This window comes from Lithobates pipiens, unplaced genomic scaffold, assembly GCF_037356315.1.
Source record: "Lithobates pipiens isolate NorthernLeopardFrog02 unplaced genomic scaffold, aLitPip1_a1.2 Scaffold_22, whole genome shotgun sequence".
Lineage (NCBI taxonomy): Eukaryota > Metazoa > Chordata > Amphibia > Anura > Ranidae > Lithobates > Lithobates pipiens.
The window spans coordinates 85,220,608-85,239,506 of NW_027507784.1; the positions used below are offsets into that span (position 1 = coordinate 85,220,608).

The 18,899-nt window shown below is 43.3% G+C and overlaps 1 protein-coding gene across 1 annotated transcript in view; it reads left to right on the plus strand.

The window, feature by feature from the left end:
• Positions 1 to 18,899, plus strand: part of TTLL4 (tubulin tyrosine ligase like 4) — a 68,524-nt gene that overhangs the window by 14,421 nt on the left and 35,204 nt on the right. The window contains exons 2-9 of the mRNA XM_077447829.1: positions 1,151 to 2,539; positions 3,900 to 3,991; positions 4,075 to 4,135; positions 7,473 to 7,597; positions 9,437 to 9,547; positions 9,719 to 9,795; positions 16,210 to 16,404; positions 17,829 to 17,911. Coding sequence (XP_077303955.1) covers positions 1,242 to 2,539; positions 3,900 to 3,991; positions 4,075 to 4,135; positions 7,473 to 7,597; positions 9,437 to 9,547; positions 9,719 to 9,795; positions 16,210 to 16,404; positions 17,829 to 17,911 — 2,042 coding nt within the window. The 5' untranslated portion in view covers positions 1,151 to 1,241. The remainder of the gene's footprint in view (positions 1 to 1,150; positions 2,540 to 3,899; positions 3,992 to 4,074; positions 4,136 to 7,472; positions 7,598 to 9,436; positions 9,548 to 9,718; positions 9,796 to 16,209; positions 16,405 to 17,828; positions 17,912 to 18,899) is intronic.

The following is an 18,899-nucleotide window of genomic DNA, read 5'->3' on the forward strand; positions in this document are numbered from 1 at the left end:
TCTTTAGGAAATTCATCCTCATTAATATCTTAAGAGAACAGCGGAGGGAAGGCTTAATTAATACTGTGCTGAGCCATGCTTGATGTAATCTTTACCGGTTGCTGGGCTAATTGGCCCATGACTTTGTTTACGGCTCTTTGTCTGCAGACGATCAAGCCCTGGACGGTATTGCACAATTGCCGTCTACTGTGCAGAACCTCTGATTCATTTAAAAGTAAATTATAGCTAACACTATGGGATTTATTTACTAAAGTTGGAGAGTACAAAATCCGGCTGACTTCTGCTTCCAGGTTTTATAGACAAAGCCTCATTTAACAAGCTGGGGTTAAAAGCTGGCTACCATGCACAGCTGCACCAGATTCTGAGTGCACCAGCTTTAGTATCTACCCTCTATATGTAAGGGTGCCCATTGATTTCAATAGGCAGGGGCGCTTTAGGAGCGGTGTATTCAACACTCCTACAGCGCTGCAAAGAAGCTGAAAGCGTAGTACCCCGGTGTGAAAAAACTCAGGTTTTCACACTGGGTTTGAAGCTGAGGCTTTTTTTTTTTCTTGTGCTTTAGATCCCTTTCACACTGGAGGTGTTTTTAAATTTCTCATACTTACCTAGGTGGATGCCGCATCGGTCCCCCGCTGGCTCTAAGGCTGCATTCACATCTGCAGTGCTTTTTGCTGTTCTTTTTGCGATGTTGGCTGTAATTTGCGCATTTTTTTTTTGTTGCAAATTTGTTGGGCAGATTAAAAACCACAAATTGCGGTAAAATAGCAGTGGCAATGCACTAGTTAGTACATGCTTTTTTCTACAGTTTCTCTATTGAACCAAAAAAATTGAGAAAAGCACTGTTTTGCATTAAAAAAAAAATCCCTGACCCTTTTTCAAAAACAGAGGCACAAAAATGCTAAACCAGGTGCGGCTCCTGACCATACTGTTGCGATCTTGCCCCGGCCTGGACGGCTCAGTGACTTCAGCCCGCTGTCTGCTGAAAACTGGTCACAGGATTGCTGAACAAACTGCACTCCTGTGATCCACAGGAGAAGTACAGCCAAATGAGCTCTGGCTGTGCTTCTCCATTTTAAATATGCAAAATTCATGGATGGGGTTTGCATATACCATATAATAAACATATTGTTTTTTTTTTTTCCTCTTTTAGGCCCAAGTGTCCGTCCGTCAGGATATTTAGTCATGTGGCATTGATGAAGATGTATTTATTGTTGGACTAAGATCTAGTGATATGGCCATTAATGGCATCTGTTGGGACTCAGGTGTATGATGCAGAATTTAAATGTGACTGTATTCCAAAGCTTACTCGTTGTCAGCTGGAGAAACCCAAACCACCCAAAAAGAGCCACGTGACTACACAGGTCTTGCCTATCTGGAAACTGGAGAAGAAGAATGCTACTTTTGACTACAATCGTCAACATGTTCACTGTATGGTTCCCAGTTCTTATTTTTCTGCGCCAAGTAAGAAGACTGTGTCTATAACACCAACTCCTCCAAGGACTCCGTCAAAATACTTTGAAACTCTTGAAAGAACTTCGGCCTTCCATAGACCTTTGATTCACCAGAGACCTTACAGTAGAACTGAATCTCCATCTTTAAGAACAAAAGCAGAAGATCAGAGGTCATATGCCTCTACAGTCAGGCCTTTTCCTAAGTCTATCAGAAGTGCTGGTGCCATGACCTCCTCATTGATAGATCAGTTTCCTCTGCCCAGTGCAGCAGGGGAGCTCACTGAAGTTGGTATCCGAAGACCTACCAGTGTAACGCTATCGCCAAAACTTTCTTCAGATGCTTCCAGGCCGCCCCTAATTATGAACTCTTTTTTACATTCTACTAATACTAAAGTGCCTTTACCTCCACAGGGGGACACTAGAAAGAACAAAACTTCTCCATACGTTGGAGCAAAGTCTGCTTCCTGGCATAATGGTGAGACTGTTTTGCCCAGTAGTGGGGTTCCAACATTAACCCACAATAGTATTGGCCCAGAGAGTTTTTCCTCCAGTATTCAAGGGGTAGCCAAAACAGAGGATGCTACGTGTCAAATGCATAACAACGTTGCTGATGTTCCTTACAGAGGGGTCCAACTTACTGAAGCTGTAAGACGATTAACTGGAAGACATTTTGACATTTCACCAAAAGCCGTTTACCAAAAGGAAGAGGCGTTAACTAGCTTTGATGAAAAATCTCCACCTGCCTTCCATCCAGGCCTTCCAAATAACATCTCGCCTTGTAGCCTGATATCTGATAGTCATTGCCTTAATGACGATAGTGGTAGTCTTTGCAGTGCCAACATCTGCACCAAACTAAATGGCAGCAATTTGATTGCTGCAGATATGGACTCTAATAATATTGGTACCTCATATCAAACTACTGAGACTTCTTCTAGTATAACAAGTGAACCCCAGCCTCCTGTTATTGGGGAAACGGCACAGCGAGAGAACATCACTGTAATGGCCTCTCAAATCTCAACCATTCATCTTAATAGAGCTTGTGTGAAAGACGTTGGTGACCAACCAGATTCTGCAGCAACTGAGCAAAAGTAAGTTGTACTGTGTTTTTATTTTCATGGTGTCGGATGTTTAGTCCAGTGTAAGATTGATGTTTTTATCTTTCCATCTCCTAAATTGGTGTCTTCAAACTGTGTGGCCCGCTGGCCTTTTCTTGCTTTTACCTGGCACTGTTCCACTCACTGATATGAGGCACTATTCCTTCCACCGACCCCCAATGATGGGGAGCTATTCCCCTCATTGGCATTATTCACCCCCCCCCCCCCCCCCCCCCCCATTGACGCCAATGATGGGGCACTATTCCTTCTGTCCACAGGTGCTATATCATTTTTCATTCTCTCACTGACCACCAAACCTGAGACATTTTCTACTCCCAATTGCCACAGTCTGGCCGCCCTATAGTCTGAAGGATTGTAAACTGGCCCTTTGTTTAGAAAGTTTGGAAACCCCTGTCCTAAATGCTTGCACAGCCAAATTTCCACTGAGGACTGTTAAACCAGCAGTTTGACCTTGCCATGACCGTACTGCTGCAGAGCTTAGATTAAGAGTAGAAGCAGCACAAGAAGCCAATTGGTTGTACTGTAATGCTCATGTCCTAACAAGCTTGCTAGTAGAAGAGCAGAGTGGTGGACAGGTGAGCTCATCGGTCTGCTGCTTCTCCTTGTAGCATCCAATTGCAGGCTGAGATGAGACCTATAAGTGTTATTACAGCAGACTGAAGTCAGGTCTACCCTCATAACCAGGCACGGCTTGTGCTGTGTGGCAAAGCTGTCTAAATTTCAGAACTGGATGGTCAGATAATCAAACCTTTTGAGAGGTAAAAGGGCTTCCATACATGTGTCCCATCTGTATGCTTGGCTTGCCTGAAGTTTAAGTGGTTCCAAAGCCTTAAGGTTTTTCACCTTAATGCATTCGGGTGAAAAACCCTTCTCTACTGCATCTACCCCCCCACACCCCCCTTTTCCTTACCTGAGCCCATCTGTTCCAGCAACGTGCACAATGGCTCCCGCCTCTGCCTTCTCATTGGACAGATTGACAGCAGTGGGAGCCAATCGCTCCCACTATCAATAAAACCCGGTGATATGGGGGCGGGCCCAAGTCCTGCTGACTGTGTGTCAATGTACACAGCAGTGGGACTCGGGATCGAGCACAGACATGTGCCCCCAGGGAAAGCATCTGTTGAAGCGGGACTGGAGCGTCGGCGAGGGACCCGAGAAGAATAGGATTGCAGCTGCTCTGTGCAAAACCGTTGCACAGAACAGGTAAGTATAGACATGTTTGTTTTTATTTTTAAAAACAGAGCTTTACAACCACTTTCAGCTTTTATTTGGCTGTATGCACTACTCACTCTTGTTTGACATTTTTTATTCTGAGCTTTGTTTTTCATTGTAGCCTTCTGGTGCCAATCTGTGAAACTGACTGTGCCGAGGAGGAGCTTCCGGAAGGTCTAGATGACAGCCAGGATGAAGAGGAGGATGAGGACGGTTGGTACATGTTAAGAAATGACTGCCCCAGTATCTTCTCTCTGTGGTCCCCGTTTCCTCATATTGTCTGTGTTCTAATTCAGATCCTGATGACCTTTCTGTTATCCAAGTGTCCTCTGCTTCACTGATGTCAGACTCACCCAGGTATAATGTTTTACATATTGTCATTATGCTTACTGTGATTAGTCATTTCTTTGTAGACAATTGATAGAAAAAAGGTTTATTTTCTCTGGCAAAGCTAAGTGGTATAGCCAAATATCGAATATATTACAGCTTACCAATGTGGTGGCTGCATTATCAAACCTTATTTAAAAAAAAAATAACGTTTTTTACTATTACCGCCAGGTCCATAAATATTGGGACACCGACACAATTATAATCTTTTTGGTTCTGTATACCACCACAGTGGATTTGAAGTGAAACAAACAAGATGCGCTTTAACGGCAGACTTTCAGCTTTAATTTGAGGGTATTGACATCCAAATCAGGTGAACAGTGTAGGAATTACAACAGTTTGCCTCCCACTTTTTCAGGGACCTAAAGTAATGGGACAGATTAACAATCATCCATCAAACTTCCACTTTTTAATGGTTGCAAATCCTTTGCAGTCAATTACAGCCTGAAGTCTGGAAGGCATAGACATCACCAGACGCTGGGTTTCATCCCTGGTGATGCTCTGCCAGGCCTCTACTGCAGCGGTCTTCAGTTCCTGCTTGTTCTTGGGGCATTTTCCCTTCAGTTTTGTCTTCAGCAAGTGAAATGCATGCTCAATCAGATTCGGGTCAGGTGATTGCCTTGGCTATTGTGTAACATTCCACCTCTTTGGTTGCTTTCTCAGTATGCTTCGGGTCATTGTCCATCTGCACTGTGAAGCGCCGTCCAATGAGTTCTGAAGTATTTTGCTGAATATGAGCAGATCATATTGCCCAAAACACTTCAGAATTCATCCTGCTGCTTTTGTCAGCAGTCACATCAATAAATACAAGAGAACCAGTTCCATTGGCAGCCATACATGCCCACACCATGACACTACCACCCCCATGCTTCACTGATGAGGTTGTAGGCTTTGGATCATGAGCAGTTCATTTCCTTCTCCATACACTTCTCTTCCCATCACTCTGGTACAAGTTTATCTTGGTCTCATCTGTCCATAGGATGTTGTTCCAAAACTGTGAAGGCTTTTTTAGATGTTTGGCAAACTCTAATCTGGCCTTCCTGTTTTTGAGGCTCACCAATGGTTTACATCTTGTGGTGAACCCTCTGTATTCACTCTGGTGAAGTCTTCTCGATTGTTGACTTTGACACACATACACCTACGTCCTGGAGAGTGTTCTTGATCTGGCCAACTGTTTTGAAGGGTGTTTTCTTCACCAGGGAAAGAATTCTTTGGTCATCCACCAAAGTTGTTGTTTTTCATGGTCTTCCCAGTCTTTTGATGTTGCTGAGCTCACTGCTGCGTTTTCTTTTTAAGGATTTTCCAAACAGTTGATTTGGCTACACCTAATGTTTTTGCTATCTCTGAGTTTGTTTTTTCATCCTAATGTTGGCTTGCTTCACTGATGGTGACAGCTCTTTGTATCTCATATTGAGAGTTGACAGCAACAGATTCCAAATTCAAATGGCACACTTGAAATGAACTCTTGATCTTTTATCTGCTCCCTGTAAATGGGATAATGAGGGAATAAAACACACCGGGCCATGGAACAGCTGAGCAGCTAATTGTCCCATTACTTTTAGTCCCTTAAAAAGTGGGAGGCATATATACAAACTGTTGCAATTCCTACACCATTCACCTGATTTGGATGTAAATGCCCTCAAATTAAAGCTGAAAGTGCAGTTAAAGCACATCTTGTTTAATTTCAAATCCATTGTGGTGGTGTATAGAGACAAAAAATTTAATTGTTGCTGTCCCAATATATATGGACCTGAGTGTATGTCTTCACAGCACTTGCACTGCTTTAAAAATCTCACTGCTGCTCTTGCTTATAATCAAAACTGCACGTTGCTTGAATTAGACTTTTCACCTCTTCCTGTCGCTGGTTAACACCTAAGCATGTATAATGTTTGTTACCAGGGGATACACATTACTGCACCAAATTGCAGGACAACCTACTGATGCGCGCTTCACCTCACTGATAAGTACAGTCTTATAGTGCATAGCAGGCCAGGCTAGGTCAAAGCTTCAGCTATCTTTAGCTCTCCCACCCAAGGGCATGATTGACAACACTTTTCGTCTCTATTGCTGCATACTGAGATCAGAACGTCACATGTTGCCTGTGAATGAATTGTATGCACTTAAAGGGTAAGTTCACCTTTTGGAACATGTTGCATGTTCCACCTGTTTTTAGGAGGGAACACATAACCATCCCTCACCCCTGTGATAGCAGGCTGTAGATTCTCTTTCCACACCCGCTGTCACAACTGAAACAGCGAGGCTGTGCTGGTCTCCACCCACATGGCTGCGTCCATCCTTCAGAGTTCTGTGAATAAAAGACTACAAATACTGTCGGGTGCTGAGTCCAATTGCTTGTAGCTTTCAGTGGACTGCGAGGGCACTGGTGAGAGCTCTGGTACTCCACTGATACTTCCTGCTGTTCAGTAACTGTCCCTATATGAGGTACGGGCAAGACAGTGTGCTGAATCTGCAGGATCCTGGTATTGCACCTGCCATTTGCTGATTGTGGGTGCAATGCCTGAAATTATAAATGCACTTTTTTTTTTTTTTTTTTTTTTTACCTGCAAAAAAAGATATGGAGATATGGAGAGGGGGAGATATGGAGAGGGGGAGATATATATTGTATATAATCTTTCTCTGTCTTCTTCTTCTTTTTTTTTTTTTTTTTTTTTTTTTTTTTTTATCCCTCTATTTTCACTTGGAAATAGAAGATCCTGCCAGTAATACACTTACAGGTCATACTCACTGTACTGTACCTGTGGAGCTGCAGTGTCGACACCTTGGTATTTAAGTTTTATGCTGCCCTAGGCCTGACTAGACTTGTGCACCCCCTAATTTAAATATGACCCACCCCTTCCTGTCAATGCCACACCTCTTCCTGTTTAAGACATGACCTGAAATTGTTGAGTGGGTACACTAGTTCTGAGGGCCTGGGGGGAGGGGGGGAGCGCGCAATCGATTCCCTTAATTTACATAGATTTCCTCTCGCTTCCTGTTTGGTTATGGGGTAGGAAGTGAAGGGAAACTTCTGCAATGGGACAGGCATGGTAAAAAAAATAAACTGACGGGTTATAACCCTCCCTATTGCCAATGGTTAGCGTATAGCGTTTAGTGCATTGGAGGGTATAAGAACACTGGATTTCTGTCAGGATTAACATGTATTTTTCTGCAGTCGCAAAAAAAACTTTACCTGATCTTGTCAGGTGTGTGTATACATACGTTTAATTCTAAATGTATGAGTGGTACAACTCGGATTATATTTGGCTGGTCTCTTGTAACATTTTTAAATGCAGATCTTTATTTTTAGACCATGTGCTGACAATATGGATGAGACACCTGTAAATGGGGACCTTCTTCTGAAGCCCGCCTTGACCCCCAGCCTGTTCCCCAACATGCCTTCGACAATTTACTTTGGCACTCAGGATGAGAAGGGTAAGATGTGCGCATATTGCTTTCACAATGGGATGCCTCCCAACAGAACTGTGAGTTCGTAATTCATGCAAAACTAAAGCTTGACCATACATTATAGAATTTTCAGGTACAATTTTCCTTTAGATTTACCAAAACCATATAATATGAGGTCAAACCTAAACATTTTCCATTTGTATGTAATCTGGTAGGCCCTTGGTCTGCATAGTTTAAGGTAAATCTAGACTGTTAATTGTGAAATGTCGTCTCAATAAAGACCAACCATGTTGTTAAAAAAACTAAAGGAAATAGAACAAGAAAATTGTATAATATGTAGCCAGCTTAAAGTGTTGTTCTGCCCACCACTACAAAAATTAAAAGCCAGCAGCTGCCATTGCGGGTAAGGGAAACCGGCAGTGTAGCTTTACAGCTTCATGCTGGGAACCCTATTGCACATGCGTGAGGTTCAGCTCCTCTTTCCTCCTGGCCCGGCAGCAGGGTAAGGAGGAGGGAACCGAGCGGCCAGGACTCCTGGAAGTAGGAACATGATAACCTTTAAGACGGGTATCCACTCCCCCCGGCAGATACCAAATGTAGCACCAGAAGGGGGGAGGAGACAAATCAGCGGAAGTTCCACTTTTGGGTGGAACTCTGCTTGAATACAAATCTTTGCCCAAGTGGTGTTTTTGTAACAAAATTGCACAATTTGAAACATGTATATCGGCAAAAGAGTGTTGGTATTTACTAGCGAATACAATGTTTCGATATCGACACTAATTGGGGGGAGCTTTAGAAAAACTGGAGCACTCGGAATCTGGTTACCAGGTACAGCTGCACTAATTGGCTCCCAACATCAGCTTGTTCAATTAAAAGAGAAGTTCACCTTTTGACAAATAATAAATGCAAAGTTTGCATTAATCTTTGTTTTGCATTTACACTCAGCTAAATGAGTGAAGTAATGACTCCTTCCTCTCCTTTTTTTTTTTGCTCCGAGTTTTCACCTAGAGATGCAATACAGTATCTGGGGGAAGAAAAAATACCTTGTTCTCTTTAAACAAAAAACTGTAGTGCTCTGAGAATTTTGTCCTGTGGTAAATGCGTATTTTAGTAGATGGTTTTGCACACACAAAGGGACATAGGTTAGCCACCCAAGGCTGATAAAATCATAGTGTGGCTGCATGTGCAGCACAGTGTAAATAGAAGCAGGAGACTTCATTGCAGAAAAGACATAGTGGGGTTGATTTTACTAAAACTGGAGAGTGCAAAATCTGGTGCAGCTGTGGGATGGTACCCAATTGGCTTCTAACTTCAGCTTGCTCAATTAAGCTTTAACGGGAAAACCTGGAAGCTGATTGGCTTCTATGCAGAGCTGCATCATATTTTGCATTCTTCAGTTTTAGTAAAGGAAATCCCAGTATGTCCATAAATGTCTAAATTCTTGGGTAAAGTTCCACATTAATATATTGCAAGTTATCTGTCATTAGATGTCGTTTACATTATTTTCTTTTTCATCTGGTGATCCTGCTAGTAGTACACTTCCTGTGTGTCAGTCCTCACTCACTGTACTGTACTGTATCAGGAAAACAGACAGGACTACTGCACTCCTCTTGTCCATAACATAAAGGGGGTTCTCTAGTCATCAGAACAATGTAACTGGGTGCAGTACAGGCAGAAATCACAGGAAGTTCGTCGGCTCACTACATTTTTGACAGGATCAGCAAATGTGTTCTACTTCTCAAATATTACAAAACCCTTTTAAATGGTTCAACATCAAGAGATCAAATAGCTAACAGAAATTGTTGGTGTTTACATATATTTGAAGAAGTCACTATTACAGGCATGCTTATTGCTTTGTCTCTCCAGTGGAACTACTGCCTTGGGCACAGAGAAAACTGCTGAAGTGGAAAATGAGTACTGTGACACCAAATATAGTGAAACAAGCTGTTGCGCGGTCCCACTTCCGTGTTACCAAAAGTGAGTACCATACTTGTGTCCCCCTTCTTCCTTTTTTATTTTTTTTTTTTTTTTTTTTATGAAATCCTATCCACACCTGTAGGTAGTTCTGTATTTTCCTGGAGTTCGATGTCTTTCTTACAAGTGTTGACTCAATGATAACAGCCTTTATTTGGTATCATTTTTCTGTAGAGAATCATGACTGGTTGGGTTGTTGGGGCCATCACATGAAGTCTACGGCCTTCAAAGGCATCCGGGAATACCAGAAGGTAATGTTCTTGCAATGCTGTTAAAACCAAAAAGAGAAAAATGTAAAGGTTGTAACTTTTAGGTTTTGTTCACACTAGCTGTCAGCTACTGACAGTCAACGACTCCTTGCTAAGGGAGCTCTGAGAACTGAGCGATCGGCAGGGTTTGATCGCTGCGCTGTCAGTGTTGGAGCCAGCGGGGGAAGATGCAGCATTGGACCGATGCTGCAACCATCTGGGTAAGTATGAATTAAAAAAAAAAAAATACTTAACCCTGGAATCCCCTTAACATGGTTGCGTAGCGCTTGCAGAGCGGCCCCGTTCACTTAAATGGGTCACATTCAACAGGAGCTATAACTACTAGGAAGCCAAGCTGTTGTCATAGATGTAGTATATGGTTTAGCATTGTCCTGCTGAAATATGTAAGTCCTTCCCTGAAAGACACCTGGATGGGAGCGTATGCTGCTCTAAAAACCTGGATATCTGTCCGCATTCATGGTGCCTTTCCAGATATACATCAGAGGCAGGCTTTTGAATTGAGCACTGATAACAAGCCGGAATGTCCCTCTCCTCTTTAGTCTGGTGGCTGCCAAACAATGTCCACTTCTGATTTGTCTGACCACAGATCAGTTTTCTACTTTGCAACAGACCATTTTAAATGAGCTTTGGCCCAGAAAAGATGCATTTCTGCATCATGTTCAGATTTTTTTTTTTTTTTTTTTTTTTGCATGATCGAGCTTTACCTTTACATGTTTGGATGACAGTGAATTATTATTTTTTTTTTTTTTTTTTTTTTTATAGTATTTCTGAGCTCATGCACTGATGTCCATCACAGAATCCCGCTTGGTTTTTAATGCAGTACAATCTGAGGGCCCAAATATCATTGTGTTTTTTTTTTTCGACCTTGTCCCCTTCTGCACAGATTTTTCCAAATTCTCTGAATCTTTTGATGTCTATATGTACTGGTAGATGATATATTTCAAGTCTTTGCAATTTTTTTTATGTTGAGGAAAATTATTCTGAAATGGGTTGATATACTTTTTAGATGCAGCTTTTCACAGATTAATAGACCCCTGCCCATCTATACTTTTGAGACACTGACTCTCTAAGATGCTCTTTTTATACCCAGTCATGTTACTGACCTGTTGCCGATTTTAACCTAATTGGTTGCAGAAATGTACCACTTACTTTGCAAGTTTATTGTTGCCCTGTCCCAACTTTTTTAAGAGTGCCATCAATTTCAAAATTACCCAATTTTCTTTTCCCCAGTCATCTTCCAGGACAGCTCTTGAGAGATGGAGTCGCTCCCATCGCCATAGGAAACACATTGTCACAGTTCAAAAGGCGGTCCCTCACCAGTCATTTTGTTTCCTCTGTCAGAGGAACATGTTGCCAGGAACCAAGATAGGCACTTCATCTCTCAGGGTCTGCTTGAAGGGAGTGGAGACCACACGGGGAATAGGTTCTATCCGTCAGCTCCGGTGAAGTTTCCTACCTTGTTCTTTCAGGGCTTGGGTACCGTCCAGCATGATAGGAGCAGACCTGTTACTACCACACACCCCCCCCCTCCTTCCAGTGGCAAGGTGAGGCAGGTTCCCCCAGGAGCGTTGTAGGTGGATTCATCCATCTCAGCATTGCGGTGGGGGTTGAGACGCCATTTGCATCATTTCTGGTGGTACTGCGTCCTCAATGTGCGCCGAGACTTTCGGGTCTCTAGAGGCGCAAGGAGGAAGGGGGAAGCCCAGGCTGAGCCTACTATTCCCAACCAGCAATACTGGACTAGCAGTGGGATCCGGAGCAGGAAGGGGAGGGACCATGGAAGCAAATCCCCAGGACACTGGTGGATGCAGGCACCAGCCAAATCCAGGTAGGCTGCTGGGCAAGCCCTGTACTAAGGTTTTTTTCATGTTGATAGTTGTAAGGCTGGGGCTTGTAGTACTCCATGGTGGTGGATACCTAACTGTCCCGGGTATATGTAGTTTGGTAGTTGCAGCACGGGTGTTTAAAGAGGGTATAATTTTTGATGCTGAGATCATCTATTCTTTACAGGCTAAGGAGGCTCCAAGGAAAGACAAGTCAGACCGCAAAAAGTGCCCTAATTGAGGAAAAAAGTTATCTTCATGTTCTAACAAAGCTTTATGCAGAAGTGTATTGCAGGCTTACTAAAATCAGAGGCAGTCTCTCCCTTGGCTAAATTCCTTAGCTTTTTTAAGGATGAAATGGCATCAGCCTTTATATTCTCTCAGGGAGTTAATCTCAGATGTAAACACATCTGCTTTCAACAGTAGAGCAGCTGCGATTCCCTCTTCACCAAGACCTTACAACACCCAGCTTCGGGGAGCCCTGTACAGTCAGGAAGCGTAGCCCCATGTTAGCCCTGAATCCTCTGATGCAGACTCTGACCAGGATGAGGATCAGGCTGTATCTAACAAAGCCGCAAAATACAAGCTGTCTCTTGAGGAAGTAGATGAGCTGTTGAGCGTTATTTATGATGCACTGAAAATTGATGAGGAAGAAGTTCAATTGTTCAGATATGACAAGATGTATGAGGCCCTGGGGAAAAAGGGCAAAAGTATTCCCTATACATAACGTGCTTTCTGATCGTGTCCATAAGGAGTGGGCCGAACCGGATAAGAACTATTTTTTATTTATTTTTTTTTCTTTCCAAATTCTCCAAAAAGAAAATTCCCCTTTGACAAGAGCCCAGAGGCGGTCTGGAATAAAAATCCAAAACTAGACGCCCCTCTGTCCAAAGTGTCAAAACAAAGCTTCCAAGACACTCAGAAAAGGCCAGGGCATTACTAATAGGGGAGATGGTGGCTCAAGAGGTATTGACACCAGTCCCTATTCAGTAACAGGGGGACTGTTGTTTTTTTTTTTTTTTTTCTCACGTCTGTGGTGAAAACCCCGTCAGGGAAGTTCAGATTAATCATGAACCTCCGACCCTTGAACCTCTCCATGCGATACAAAAGATTTTGGATGTCCATTTACTCAATACGGAATCTTCTCCAGAAAGAGGTGTTTATGGCTACCCTGGATTTAATGGCTGCCTATCTGCATATCCCAATGAGACAGAAATGGCAGAAATTTGTTCGGATGGCAATTCGGACACCAAAATGTATCACTTTCCGTGCAGAGCACTTCCCTTCAGAATGTCGTCCTCCCTGAGAATTTTTACCAAGGTTCTCGAGGTGGCACTAGTTCCATTAAGACTTCAGTCTCGATCATTCCATATCTAGATGACTTGCTCCTCGTGTCCCACTCGGAGAAACAACTTTGTCAGGACTGAGTTAACACACTTCAGCCTGAGTCAGTTGGGGTGGATAATCCAAAAATCAAAAACAACCCCAATGCAGAATATTCTGTTATTTGGGCTACAAGTTCCTGTCTGTAAATCAAAGGATAGTCTTGCCGGAAGAAAAGATATTGAATCTGAAGCATAGGATGTCCTTTCTTCCAACTAGCTCCAAATGTACAGTGAGAGGTGATGTCAGAATTAGGACTTATGACAGCAGCAATTTTAGCCGTACAATGGGCCAGGTTCCACCAAAGAGACCTTCAGAGGTTTGTGTTGGAACAGTTAAAAGACAAGGATCTGGAAGAATATGTATTGATCCCCACCAAGGTAAAGCATTCCCTCTGGTGGAAGGACACGGAAAAAACAAAAACAAAGGGGTACTCTGGGTCTTGCCTATCACATCCACACTGACTGCGGATGCGAGCAGTTGTGGTTGGGGTGCCCATCTCAACTCGGGCTGGGCTCAGGGCAGATGGACACAAAACGGTTCTCTTCCAATTGGAAGGAACTAACCGATATCCTCAGAGCCCTACTAGCGATTCAGGACACAGTACAAGGTCACCATCTACAAGTCCGATCAGACAATATGACGGCGGTAGCCTATATAAACAAGCAAGGAGGCACCAGAAGTCCTTGGCTAATTTTGGTGGCCAAGCACATAATTCAATGGGCAGAATCAAATATAGAATCCATCTCTGCAATACACATGAAAGGGGAGCAGAACAGCCCTGCAGATTTCTTGAGTCGACAACTAGTTTTGAATCGAGAGTGGTCTCTGCCTATGGGAAGTTTTCGACCACATATCGGCTTACTGGGGGAAACCAGAAGTGGACCTATTTGCAAACAGAGTGCAAAAGTTCCCAGTTTCTGCTCGCTATGCCCAGATCAACCCTTGGCAGTAGATGCTTTACAGACTCCCTGGACCTTCAACTTGGCCTATGCGTTTCCACCACTTCACCTCATCCTGAGGGTTCTAGCGAAGTTTCTAGCGGAAGAAACGTGTTTAATCCTAGTGGCACCATTTTGGCCAAAGAGGCCGTGGTTCACAACTTTACTACAGTTGACAGACCAGCCGTCTCTGAGGCTTCCCTGCAGATGAGATCTCCTGTCACAGGGACCTCTCTTGCATCCAAAAGTGGCCTTGCTGAACCTTTTCATATGGTTACTGAGGAAGAAATTCTGAGGACTGAAGGCTTAACAGAAAATGATTCAGACCTTGCTACAGAATCGAAAACCAGTCAATTGAGCTATTTACAGGAAAGTCAGTAGAAAGTTTAATAGCTGGCTGAATAGCCGAGGTGAGATAAACAAGGATACAACAAACATCCCACAGTTTCTCCAAGAAGAGATGGACAAGCGATTAACTCCTAGTACCATTTAAGATTCAGATATCCCTTCATCGCTGGGTTCTGTAAGGCAATCTCTAGACACAGACCGTTCAGAGTTAATATAACTCCATCCTGGGGACCTATTGATCGTTCTCAGGGCTTTTGTGGGGCCACCTTTTTGAACAGGTCTCAGAGGCCTCTCTAAAACTGATCACATTTAAGATGGTGCTGCTCGTGGCTATCACTTCAGCCCTTTTAGGTTTGGTGAAATCCATGCTCTCTCCATTAGAGAGCCATTCCTTCAGATTCTTGAGGTCAGAGTCATCCTAAAGACTGACCCTGGGTTCTTGCCAAAGGTGGCATCTAGGTTTCATAAGTCGCACAATATTGTCCTCCCTTCATTCTGTCAGGACGCCTCAAACGAGGAAGAGAAACAATTTCATTTACTAGATGTGAGGCGGTGTATCCTAGAGTACCTAAAGGTAACCGAACCATTTAGAATTACAGATAATTTTTTTTATCCTCTTTCCTGGACAAAAGGCTTCTAAGGTCACTATAGCTAGGTGAATCAGGCTAGCTATTGCAGAAGGGTATAGAACAACAAATAGAGATCCCCCTGGGGGTGTTAAAGCCCATTCCACAAAGGCACTTTCGGCATCCTGGGCAGAAAGCTGGTGCCACCCCGGAGCATGTGTAAGGCAGCCACATGGTGAAGCTTTTCTACCTTTTTACAAGGCATTATCGACTAGACTTAATGTCCAATCAGGCTTATGGGAGGAAAGTCCTCCAAGACGTGCCCCTCCCCCCTAATCTGGTGAGTACTTGGGGATCCTCCTCAAGGGCTGTCCTGGAAGACTGGGGAAAACCATAGTTAGACTTGCCGTTAACTCCTTTTGCAGTGGTCTGCCAGGACAGCACGATCCCACCCTTGAATTATGTTGATGTATTAATGTTATTACCTGTTATGGTTTTATTTTTCAGTTCCAGTTGACTGTATAACTTGGATAAAGTGCAACTTCTGGGGCATGCATGTGCGCTATCAGCGGCCCGCTCCCACTGATTTTATACACGCCGGGAGTTGATCGGGTACAGCGAACTCTATGTCCACTGGCACCCACCGATCCTTCAGTATAGAAGGCATGGATCCTGTGATCCATGCCTTCCCCTAGTACAAGCACCTCCCCCACAGTTAAAAAAAAAAAAAAAACAGCTAGACACAGTTATTCTTTTGATCACCCCTAAAGTTAACCCCTTCCTAGCCATTGTCATTAGTACAGTGACAGCATATTAGCGCTGATCACTGTATTAGTGTCACTGGTCCCCAAAAAGTGTCGGTTGTGGTCTGCTTTTTATTTATTTATTTTCACTGCAATATCGCAGTTTCTCTATAAGCCACTGATCGCCACCATTACTAGTACAAAAAGAAAATTAAAATATATCCCATAGTTTTGTAGACAAAACTTTTGCGCAAACCAATCAATATACACTTATTGGGATTTTCTTTACCAAGAATGTGTAACAGAACACATATTGGCCTAAATTGGTGAAGAAATTTTATATATAATTTCTTTTTTTTTTTGTTTTTTTTTTTTTTTTTAGAATTGGGTTGTAATTTTCAGTATGCTATATTGTTCTTCTTAGATCTACAATTTACTGTTCACCCTGATGTCTCTTGTAATTTTATCTGGAGTTCTGTTAAGAGCTGAAAGTAATTTCAGGGGTTCCTCCATTTTCAAAAGGTTGAGAAATCCTAAGTCTAGACAGTACTTTTTAAAACGTTTTATTTTTTGTTTTGTTTTTTCTCTCCAGCTGAATCATTTCCCAGGTTCCTTTCAGATTGGCCGGAAGGATCGCCTTTGGAGGAATTTGTCAAAGATGCAGGCTCGCTTTGGACGCAAAGAGTTCAACTTCTTACCGCAGTCATTTGTTCTTCCTCAGGATATCAAGCTGTTGAAGAAAGCTTGGGAGGAGGGGGGAACACGGCAGAAATGGATCGTTAAGCCGGTATGCAGCCAGATATTGTGAAAGCACAAAGGATGGAATTAAAGCGGAGATCTGCCCACCGCTGCAAAAATGAAAAGCCAGCAGCTGCTGACTTTTTTTGTTTAATCACACTTGCCTATCCTGGAGTCCAGCCATGTCGGCGCTGCAGCTGATGTTTCCATCAGCTGTTGGGTGTATGCCGCCTCTTGCGAGTAAGGAAACCAGTCAGTGTAGCTTTTCAGCCTTATGCCGGGAACCCTACGGCGCATGCGCGAGGCTCCTCTCTCCTACTGGCTCGGCGAGGAGGAGGAGCCCAAGCCGTGGCATCAATTCTCTCAGCGGGGGCTCCCAGAAGTGGGGAAAGCATACCTGTGAAAGACAGGTATGCTGTCCCCACTCCCCCTGAAAGTTGCCAAATGTGGCACTGGAAGTGGGGAGGGGTACAGTGAGCAGAAGTTCCACTTTTGGGTGGAACTCAACTTTTAAGTTGATGTCAATTTTGCAAAATTGCCTAATTTTTACTCAACTCCTCTAATGATGTGGTGTATGTATTTCAGCCTCTGTTCTGTTCTTCTATTCATTAAGGTGATTGTAAACCTTATTTTATTTATTTTTTAAATAACACACATTATACTTGCCTGCTCGCTGTAATGGTTTTGCGCAGAGCAGCCCTGGTCCTCTTTTCGGGTCCGATGCCCAGTGCCCACCATAGCAAGCCAAATGCTATGGGGGCACTCGTGCATATTCACTCCTGTGTCTTATGGACACAGTGGGTCTAGGCCTTGAAGGTGCAGGGAGAAGACCAATCACCCTGCATAAGGGGAGAGAGCAGCAGTGAGCGGTCCTTATTACAGGAAGTTTTTGCACAGAGGTAAAATTTCAAATATGATTACTGCACAGATCCAGAGGAAATGGCATAACAGTATGATTTGATAATACTTGCATATCTCTGCGTTCAGCTTTGAACACCTCTGCCATGTACAGTTTAGAAATTTGAAGTTCATGAATATGTTTTACAGCACAACACAGATCTACAGCTCCACCTGCAGTAGATGTGCATGATCATAGTATGTTTCACTACTTGTATGACTACAGACGAGCATTGATCAATACTTCTGTTACAAATGTAAAGTATCTGTACTAAAATTCATCTTTGTTATGAAGGTTTTTTAGATTTTATTACGATACTTCAATACTTTTTATTTATTTTTATTTTTTATTGCCCTGATACTGCAGTCCAGCAGTGGACTTTTTTTCAGAAAAAGGCCAGCAATGGCACCCTTCAGGTGTCTCTCATGACAGGTGTCTTGTAAGTCCTACAGTTGGAGGGAATCAAATCTCTTGGATCCTAATGACTTCAGACGCTCTTAGGCTGACAATAAGCACTGGATTTTTCATACATTCTGTAGATCTGTATTACAATTTGATGTATCTTTTGTTCTCAGCCAGCATCGGCCAGAGGAATGGGGATCCAGGTTATACACAAGTGGAGCCAGCTTCCTAAGAAGAGGCCACTGCTGGTACAAAGGTAGGCAACACACTGCCAACTTGTATCATGGCAACCTATCACTCCATAAGTACTGTTTGCACTGTCTTATTGAATAAGCCTTTTAAAGCCCAACTCCGGGCAGAATAAAAATGATCCTTTGCAGTGGGGCTGTGCTAGCACTGCAAGCGTAAAGCTAATTTTGTCTAGCGGAGAAATTGTTTTACTTGCCTGATCCTTCGCTCCCCAACGATGGACCCAGCTCTGATTTAGCTTATGTAAGAATCCTAGAGCGTGGGGTTTGCAGAAGCTGTGGGGACCTTCTACCTTCCGGGAGGTTTGGGTAAGTATATTTTGTTTTATTCCCCTTAGACATAAATGAGCAATTTAACATTTTCAACGGATAGCTGGGATACTTTTTTTTTTTTTTTTGCGCCCAGAGTTGTTGTTTAGGAATCTACAATCGGCAGTAAGATTCTTCTGTACTTGTATAGCAGATCATGGAAGTAATATGATGCAACAGCAGCTCATTGGACTGATCTGCAGTCTGTACTGATATGAATGTCCATATTCGAAGATTTACATCCTTGGTGCCCAACCTGCCGGACAAGGACCACATGTGGTCCTTTGGTGTTTGAAGTGCATCCCTCAGGCCCCAGCAGTTGGAGCATTGATTTTCAATGGGGCCTTTAATAATAGTAATTTCTAGCACAGTGGTCTCCAAACTGCGGCCCGAGGGCCGGATGTGGCCCTTTGCTTGCTTGCCTTTTATTTATTCCACCAGCTGACACCAATGACAGCGTGCCATTCCCCCTACTGACACCATCAATGGGACACTTGTTCTCATTGATAAACAGGACATTAATCCTCCAGTTAAAACCAATAATGGAGCACTGACGGCGGGATATTTTCTACTCCCACTGGCCACATCCCCCCCCCAAAAAAAAGCCCAAAGGACAGTAAACTGGCCCTTTGCTTATAAAATTTGGAGACCCCTGTTCTAGCAGTTTCATTGAACATGCGCCTAGTC